This window comes from Enoplosus armatus, chromosome 17 (genome assembly GCF_043641665.1).
Source record: "Enoplosus armatus isolate fEnoArm2 chromosome 17, fEnoArm2.hap1, whole genome shotgun sequence".
In the NCBI taxonomy this organism is placed as follows: Eukaryota; Metazoa; Chordata; class Actinopteri; order Centrarchiformes; family Enoplosidae; genus Enoplosus; species Enoplosus armatus.
This window is the reverse complement of record NC_092196.1, coordinates 4,308,710-4,317,737: the sequence shown is the minus strand read 5'-3', so window position 1 is coordinate 4,317,737 and position 9,028 is coordinate 4,308,710. Positions and strand designations below refer to the sequence as shown.

The 9,028-nt window shown below is 43.8% G+C and overlaps 1 protein-coding gene across 1 annotated transcript; it reads left to right on the top strand.

Annotated features, from left to right (window-relative positions):
- Positions 1 to 1,105: 1,105 nt before the first annotated feature.
- Positions 1,106 to 9,028, top strand: cnn1b (calponin 1, basic, smooth muscle, b). Its single transcript, XM_070923248.1, has 7 exons — positions 1,106 to 1,172; positions 5,750 to 5,871; positions 6,009 to 6,075; positions 7,077 to 7,214; positions 7,642 to 7,758; positions 8,092 to 8,238; positions 8,699 to 9,028. The coding sequence occupies exons 1-7, from the start codon at positions 1,113 to 1,115 to the stop codon at positions 8,942 to 8,944; spliced, it is 897 nt and encodes a 298-aa protein (XP_070779349.1). The 5' UTR covers positions 1,106 to 1,112; the 3' UTR covers positions 8,945 to 9,028.

The window sequence follows — 9,028 nt, the reverse complement described above, 5'->3', positions numbered from 1 at the left end:
GGAAGGTCTTGGGATGCAACGGGAAAGCTCCCCAATAGCTACATGGTGGTACAATTGGTGAATAATTTCACACACAACTTGGCTTTTCCCCCCAGACTTTATATTCACTCGCTACTAGCCTGCGAAATGTGTCCACAAGCTCGAGTAGAGAGAGCTGTAAGAGTGTAAAAAGCAATTTGCCTTTGCAAGCGACATGAAAATGAAATATGGCTGCATTTCAAATCATCCCTTGACTTTTCGTCATGTGTCAAAATTTCAATTTGCCCTAAACTTTGGTTTATGACCAAAAAAACAAAACAAACAAACCCTGCATAAATAATGACATTCCCATCAGCCTCAGCGAATGTTAGCAAATGTTAGCATTGTCACTGTGGCCACATGCTAACATGGTTGCTAACATGTAGCTCAAGGCCCAGGCCACAGCTGCTAACATGGCTGTAGACTCTCAGTCTTGTTTGAATTGATTTACTTTTGTTTGTTTATTATTATTATTATTATTATTATTGTTGTTGTTGTCAGAGTTAGTATTACTATTCCCATTATTATCAGCCATGTAAGCACTAGCTGTGTATCGTTGTAACATCACAAGTTTTCCTTTTATTTATTGATCTATGACAGAATACATTGCAACATGTTTGCTGCCGATCATCAGGAAATCCATTTGACTCTTTCCACTGACATTCCCGCCGAACACGACAGCAAAGCGAGAAGCTCCCCAGAACCGGCCCGAAGGTGGAAAAAGTGACACTGATTAAATCTAATACCCGAGCGGTGACATCACCCCACCCCCCACCCCCCCACACTCATCACTGAGGAGGCTGCGCCCGGATTGGACGGCGGCCGCGGCCAATCAGGGAGCACGCACATGGGAAGAGTTTAAAAAAGATTCAGGAAAGTGTCGGAAAGTTGTCCAAAAGCCTCACCAGCCAGGCCGACGAGCACAAGCGCGACGAGTTGAAACGAGAAAGAGAGAAAGAGAGAAAGAGAGAAAGTTCCCCCCCCCCCCCGAGGATTTGTTCGGGACTTTTCCTGCCGCGGACGCAGAGCCGTAACCTGCTTCTCCGTTTTTAAAGCCCTCCTCAGCTCCACTGTAAATAGAGAAAAACAACAGGATGTCAACACATTTCAGGAGCGGCCCAGCCTTCGGACTCTCCGCCGAGGTCAAGAGTAAGGTAAGGCTTCCGTCTTTGTTTGTTTGTTTGTTTGTTTGTTTGTTTGTTTATTAAAAATACTGTTTAGACGTTGATTTCCAGGATGCAGGCGCGTTGTAGCTGTGGTGAGGTGAGGTGAGGCGAGGGGTCAGTGAAGGCCACCAAGCGTGATGACACATACTGTAAACACCTCCACTGTGGCCACATTTGAACGTGTATTATAAATTATAACAAACACAAAGACGGAGGTTCCTTCAAACAGAATCCTATGCAGTTGGGGGCTTCTAGTCAAAGGGCTGTTGACATGCTGTTTTGAGGTCCTTATATGGAGAAGGTATGGGATATTGCTGGATAAAAGCCTGGTTGCAGTCACCCCTGTCTACCTGGATAACATTCAGGCCCATTAAAAAGATTAGAAACGGGGCAAACCAGACCTTTTTATTTGCCTGTTAAAGTTAACAAGAAGAGGGTGTGATGCGACGCAGCATCTCAGTCCGGTGTGATTCCAGCTCGCTTGGGGAAACGGCTCTGGTGACACACTCCTGCCTTCCTGATAATAGGTCACACAAGCGAGGGAAGGTGTTTGTTTTGGAGGTGAAAGGTGGTGGTGTCAGTGGCCAAAATCATTTGTGTGATTATGAAGGGCCAGGGCATTTGCTCTGTGAGAGGCAGCACAAGTAAGCTTGTTGCTGTTTACGTTCTAATTTCTCTTTAAGCAGTGATTAAAGCGTGATTTGCTGAATTAAGGGGACTATTATGAATGAATAAGTTACTGAGTGAGGGCTTTAGTGAAAAGAGCAACATGGAAGAAGTGCTCAGATATTCCTTCACTTACTTACATAAATGCAATAGTACCACAATGTAAAAACAGTAACAGCATTCTGATGTTACCAGGAGTCGAGTTGGAGCTAATTTTGACTATTTTGCGTGCTGTTGGTAGTTTTAATCTATAAAAATGTAAAATGTTATTCTGTAAAGTAATGCAGTGGAGTACAATGTTTCCCTCTGAAATAGTCAGTTAAAGTAGAAAAACCTCAAATTTGGACTTAAGTAATTGAGTAAATGTACATGGTTACATTCCAGCACTGCATGGTGTTGTACCCAACAAAGCGTGAACATGCGCAATCGTACTGCCACGCATTTAAGCTGTCACCACCCTGACAGGAAGTGCTGATTGTCAGGAGAAGTTTGCTGCGTCTGCCATGACAGTAGTGACTCTGTACGTTGGGATGAGTCAGAGCTGCCGACAGTCTGTTCAGGACGAGAGAGGTCAGCCTGTGACTGTTCCAGCACCCAGATCATCATCATCATCATCATCATCAACCTCGTCGTCATCATCACTGTTGTCCTGGAGGGATGTCGCCTCGTCCCTGAATAGTGCCGTCTCTCATCAGAGCTTTAATCTTGCACAGAGGTGCCCCGCGCTGTCTGAAACCCACATTCCTTTCAGTACTGCTGTTCAGCAGTCAGCAGGGTTGACTTTCTGGCGCCGGTCAGAAAAGATGTTCGCCGGGGGAAATGTGATTTCTTTATTTGCGTCGCAGGGCTTCATGGGTCATGCAGGGATGGTGAATTCCAGCAGCATGACATCAGCGAGCAGCAGAGATGCAGCAGAAAAGACTGACAGGTACATCAGCATAATCTAATGGCCTTTTAAGGAGTGACCGGGCTCTGACTTGGAACTTGAGAAAGTGTCCTTACTCTAAACAGTTTACATGGGAGTCAAGAATGACAAAACATTGTTCTGACACAACACAGGTGGACAGGAGATGGATGACAAAGTCATGCCAGCAGCTCACACTGTGGATCATTTCACACTGCAGGAGGACACCTGGCAAAGAAGTGATGTCAGTGGAACTATTTCTTTGTTTTTGCGTATGTTGGGGTGTCCACTTATCGGTTGCAGACAGCTAGATATATCGACACTCGTGGTCTGTTCTCTGTTGTTGGAGCTCACGTGGTGATATACAGTATTGCAAATGGCCTGAGAGATTCCACATAGGTCGTGGACCAATACTTAAAGCGGGACTGTGAAACCTTTTGAGAGAAGAAATAACACAGTCTTTCTCTTTCAAATTAAAAGTGGAATTCATAATACACAAACATGCCACTGCTCAGTTTAATACACTCAGGGGTTTTGCTACCACCGCCTTACTTGGTCTGGTATGACCAGTAGTTTATTATTGCCAATGGTAGCTAATGTTGGCAGTGACGTTTCTCTACTTCTGCTACTGTTGCACCATGTTTTAACATGTACCATTACCCTGTAACCACTTGTGGCTACATTTCAGCTCAAGCTACATAGTCTTGCTTTAAGGCAGCGCATCATTTAAAATGTTTTGATTCTAGTGTTTTGCTACCAAAAGCTTTTCTCCATACCTCACTTAAAGAAATTTCATTTAGAGAAGCCAGACATCTCAAATATGAAATGTTGTCTGCACACAAGCAGCTGTGCAACAGGTTTGCCTAAATAAAAGTCTAAAATTGGCAACATTGTGGATTGAATAAGGAACTAACTGATTTAAAGCACAAGTAAACGAGATTAAGAATTTGACCAGTTTACAGTCGGCTACTTGCACAAATAAAGTATTGTAAAGTATTGTACTTCCATTTGATGCTACTTTATACTTCTACACTACATTTCAGAGTGAAACATTGTACTTTTTATCCACTACAGTTAGTCTATTTGACTGATTTTTATATATATATAAAAAAAACAAACATGTGATAAGCTTACAACCTTACAAGAAAGCAGGGTCTAGTCAGGGTCACTTGTCATGTTTCAGATGTTGTAGATCCACATCAGAGAGATCTCCCCTCCAAACCTCTCACTTTTATTTGAATAACTGTTGGAGGCCCAAGGAGGTCAACTTATCTGAGATTTAAAAAAAAAAAAAAAATACAAATAATCAGATTTCTGTTGTAACCTTTTGGAGGGGGGGCCCTATGTTGGGAACCACTGTACTAAACTACCTAACTTAAACTGTATATAAAGTAGTTAAAACTACAGTAGCTCCACCTCGACCGGCTGCAACAGTAAAATGCTGCTTACACATTAATGGATCAGCATAAAAATGTGATATTTAAAAAAATATATATATATAAACAGTCATACTTCTGTAGGACTTTAAATGGGGCTTTGTGCTTATAATGGATTATTTTTAAATTGTTGTATTGGTACTTTTGCTTCAAGCCATACTATGTAACTTCTAATAGAAGAAATAACACCATCTTCCTTTTTACAAATACAAATTTCGAAGGCATAAAACGCCCCCTTGCTCGCTTCAACACACTCAGGAGTTTTGCCACTATAGCCTTACTTGGTCTGGTATGGCCAGTAGCTTCTCCTGGCTAATGCTGGCTGATGTTGGTTCATTTTGGATGGATATCGCTGTGTAACTGACATTACTGAGTCTCTTTCTCATGACTCTTCTCTGCTTGTGCTAACTGTGTTTTAGCATTTACCACTTGGCCACTCTTTAGCTAAAGTGACTTAGTCTCGCTTTAAGTAAAGGGTCTCGGTGCTTGACAGTTTTTGGTACTCGGTGCTAAAGAGCTAAGTTTCGACTGAGCGCTCAGTAGTCCACTATATAGGTCACAAAAAAAGTGTCTTTACGTGATTCACTTTTATGATTCAAAGGTGGCTTTAAAAGCTCAGAAAACGATCACTTCTGACTGCATTCCTGAGCCCTACAATGACAAGAACAACACAACCAAATCAAAGCGTGGAGCTGAACTACCTCGGCTGGAAGCAGGACCTGTCGATCTTGGCCCGTCCTTATCAGACGTGGTTTGCCTGAATAGTCAGCTCGCTGTAAAAGGGCAGATTCTGGAAAACCCAGAGGGAGAGAGCGTAAGAGAGTAATATGAGCTCAGGCCAATCGCGGAAAGGAGAGCAAGACAGTCGGAGGAGAGGGAGAGGGAGGAGTGTCTGGGAAAGCTGTTTCTCCCAAGTTTGGTGTGATGGACTGGGAGCTACGCTATCCCTGCTGCTTTGAAATACTTGTTTGCGTTGGCTGCTGATCCCAGACTGTGAAGACCTCTGCAGAACATTCAGGAAAAAAGGGGATAAGTGTGTGCGTGTGCGTGCCGGGGGGGGGGGGGGGGGGGGGGGCGGCCTTAAACCCCATGCCAGAATTCAAAGTATTAGGTGCAACGTGTTTGTGCCAATAAGGAAATACATGGAGAGAAGGGAGATATGCCAGTTTCTCCCATGCAGGAATGTCCACAGGCCGTTTTCATTTTCATTTTTCTTCCTTTCATACCCCTCATTCTCAGAGTATTTCTTTATTGTACAGTAAGACTTGTAGTTATTGCAGTCACTGAAAACTTGACGTTGGTTATGAAAGAATGTCTGTGTTCTATTGCTATAATACCAACCCTCCATGTGGTTGTGCATCATTTTTTATTAATCTGTTTTCTGTTTTCCATGTTTTTGTAACACAGGATATATATTATGTCGACCTATGTGCTTCTAATGAAATCCACTACAAGGAAAAGGCCGGCCACTAGAGAGTAGGCTTGGTCATGGAGAGTTTGATGGTCTGGACATGAAGCAAAAGTCCAATCTTATGTTTGACCTCTGACCTCTGTTCCAGCTCGCAGGGAAGTACGACCCCCAGAAGGAAGAGGAGCTGAGGCTGTGGATTCAGGATGTGACCGGCAAAAGGATCGGGGACAGCTTCATGGAGAGTCTGAAGGACGGAGTCCAGCTGTGCGAGTGAGTGGATAGACAATGAGCGGATGCTTGCAGCACAGAAACGTCAGAACTTGAATCGTACTCATTTCTGTAACATTATCGGTCGTTTTGGCCCTGAAAGTGTGCGTTTCTTGAATTTGGTGTCTCTCTCTTTGTAGACTCATTAATGTTCTCCAGCCCGGTTCTGTGAGAAAGATCAACAACTCCAGTCAAAACTGGCACCAGGTAATGCACCAGCTCTGCGGAAAGAAAATAAGCCTTGTTTGTCCTGCCAGTCTGAAAGCTGGGGTCGTTTTCCAGTGCATGTGGAACTCTGTGTTGTCAATGCCAATACAGAAGACTAACACAGCTTATTTACATTCCATAAAGTAGCTGCCAGATCAAAAGAAGCCCCTCTCAGCATGGCTTTTATTAGCCTTTTACAGGACTGAAAAGGCAAACAGTGCTTTTAAGGCTTGATTGAAGCTCTTTCCAAAATTCTCACTGTGATATTAACAGTTGTAAACAAATGCACACATAGTCAGACTTTCACTTTCAGACAGTCAAATATTATAAGGGCACAGATGGAAAAAAAAAAAAAGCCTTGAGGTACTGTTAATATTTAGCAATTTTCCTTTGATTTAGTTTCTATGCATTCATTAGGGTCTCATTTTTCTCTCTAGTGTCCACACCAACCTGTAATCACATTGTTAAAGCAGTAGTGTGACATTTTGGGAAATACGCTTATTAACGTTTTGGCGGGGAGTGTTTAGGGGAAGATATCGCTCTCATGTCTGTACGTTAGATATGAAGACACAACGTCACAGACGGTTAGCTTAGCTTAGCATAAAGACCGGAAATGGGGGGGAAACAGCTAGCCTGTCTCTGGAACAAAATCCACCTCCACCCACCTGGGAAGCTCACTAATTAGCGCATTATATCTCAGGCTAGCTGTTTCCTGCTGTTTCCAGTCTTTGTGCTAAGCTAAGCTAACCGACTGCCAGAGGTAGTGTCATATTTACCGTACAGATATGAGAGTGGTGTCAATCTCCTCATCTAACTCTAAGAAAGCGAGGTAATGTATTTTCCCCAAATGTCTATGAACTATTCCTTTTTAATAGATAGAAACAGCAGCATTCACGGTGAAACGCAAGGAAACTACTCAGGCTGTATGTAAGATACCAAATAGATGCTCTTCTCAACCAGTTCCATTTTTTTTCTCCGTCCGTCTGCTTTTTTTTTCTCAGCTGGAAAACATAGGGAATTTTGTCCGTGCGATCACAGAGTACGGCCTGAGGCCACATGACATCTTTGAGGCCAACGATCTATTTGAGAATGTCAACCACACTCAGGTCCAGAGCACACTCATCGCGCTGGCTGGAATGGTGAGGGCAGCTACACACACACACACACACACACACACACACACACACACACACACACACACACACACACACACACTCACACTCACACACACACTGTTACTCCAATGACATCTGTTGTAGGAAAAGCTGATGTTGGTGTTTTATTCACCACTCCATTGTACTGAATGAGAGAATCAGGTGCAGTCAACAAAAACTGGAGTAACCGTTAATCAGCCTGCAGAGACCGTGAGCGCTGACGATGATGTACACAAGTATGTTGTGATAATTACATACATGTTGCAGCCACCAGCCCATCTATGTGAGTGCTTTGTGTTGCATGGACTGGGACTACAATATGGCAACAGCAGTGGCGTAATAAAAACAATATGGGTATGAAAATACTATTACCCCCATTTTCCCCTCTGTCTCTGCCACTTCTCTCCCTCAGGCCAAGTCCAAAGGTTTCCACTCCAAGTACGACTTAGGAGTGAAGTACGCTGAGAAACAGCAGCGCCGCTTCGCTCCAGAGAAGCTCAGAGAGGGACGTAACATCATAGGCCTGCAGGTCAGAGCAGCAGAAATGCTAAACCTGTAATCTAGTACTTTACGACCATGCTTGCAAATGGGATTGCAGACACATGTGTCCAGGGATGTTCTGCTGGCCAAGACACTTGTCATTGTGCCCCCTGCTGGACTCGTGCTGAATGAATCTTCACAAAATAAACTTTATTGAGTCTTCTCTCACCTGCGTTGCTTTTTGATTGTTGATCTACAATAGAATGATAACAGATTAACGGGGTTTTGGCCACCACAGGTGTGATCTTAAAGTTGTTTCCGGCCATACAGATGCTGCCCAAAGTGTTTTCAGTTGTTTAACTCCATCTTGCTGTGTCCCTAGATGGGCACCAACAAGCTTGCCAGCCAGAAGGGCATGACCTCTTACGGCACACGGCGCCATCTGTATGATTCCAAGATGGCCATGGACAACCCAATGGACCAATCTACTATCAGCCTACAGATGGGCACCAACAAGGGAGCCAGCCAGGTGAGGAGAGACCTGCATTTTACACTTTGGTCCAGATAAAATCTCAGACTTAAAGATGCAACACACATTCCCTATGTATTCAAAATAGAGATAATTTGATTTAAAGGGTACGACTGGTGTTATTCCATACTTATTTTGTTGTCAACAAAACCCATGAGAACCCCAAAACTAAAGTGAATTACTTCGTCTGAGCCCGTAGGTTCCTACTGAAGACGTAAGAAAATAACCCTGAACAGTTGAAATAGTCGGCTAAAAGTAGTAGATAGTTGAAATAGTTCGCTAAAGGGAGGTTGGTTTTGTTTTTTCGTGGGATTGGTCATATCACCAGTCTTTTTATTTGATGTGAATTAAGTGTGTATATATACATTTCAGTCTGTTCAAGAAGCTTATATAAACATATATATATTTACCTGACCTGTAGGATTTTTCACAAACCCTTCATCTTGCTTTCTTTCCCCAGGCTGGCATGACAGCCCCGGGAACTCGGAGGCACATCTTTGACAAGAAGCTGGAGCTGGAGAACTGTGACACCACCACCATCTCCCTGCAGATGGGCACCAACAAAGTGGCCTCCCAGCAGGGCATGACCACCTACGGCCTGCCCCGCCAGGTCTATGACAACAAGTACTGCGCCAACCCCACCGAGGCCTACTACAACAACGGGAGTGAGATGGAGTTTGATGGCTACAACCAGTACTCTGACTAACAAAACCACTGACAGCCTCACCCCCCTCCCTCCTCTTTGCTTAACTCCAGACAACCAACCACAACTGTCTTCGTGACGAGCAAG

Bases quoted from the DNA above. Each gene is read 5' to 3' on its own strand.
- cnn1b (XM_070923248.1), top strand. From the start codon at position 1,113: ATGTCAACACATTTCAGGAGCGGCCCAGCCTTCGGACTCTCCGCCGAG. The intron at 6,076-7,076 runs GTAATGCACCAG...TTTTTTTCTCAG, and splicing joins CCAGTCAAAACTGGCACCAG to CTGGAAAACATAGGGAATTT. The intron at 7,215-7,641 runs GTGAGGGCAGCT...TCTCTCCCTCAG, and splicing joins TCATCGCGCTGGCTGGAATG to GCCAAGTCCAAAGGTTTCCA.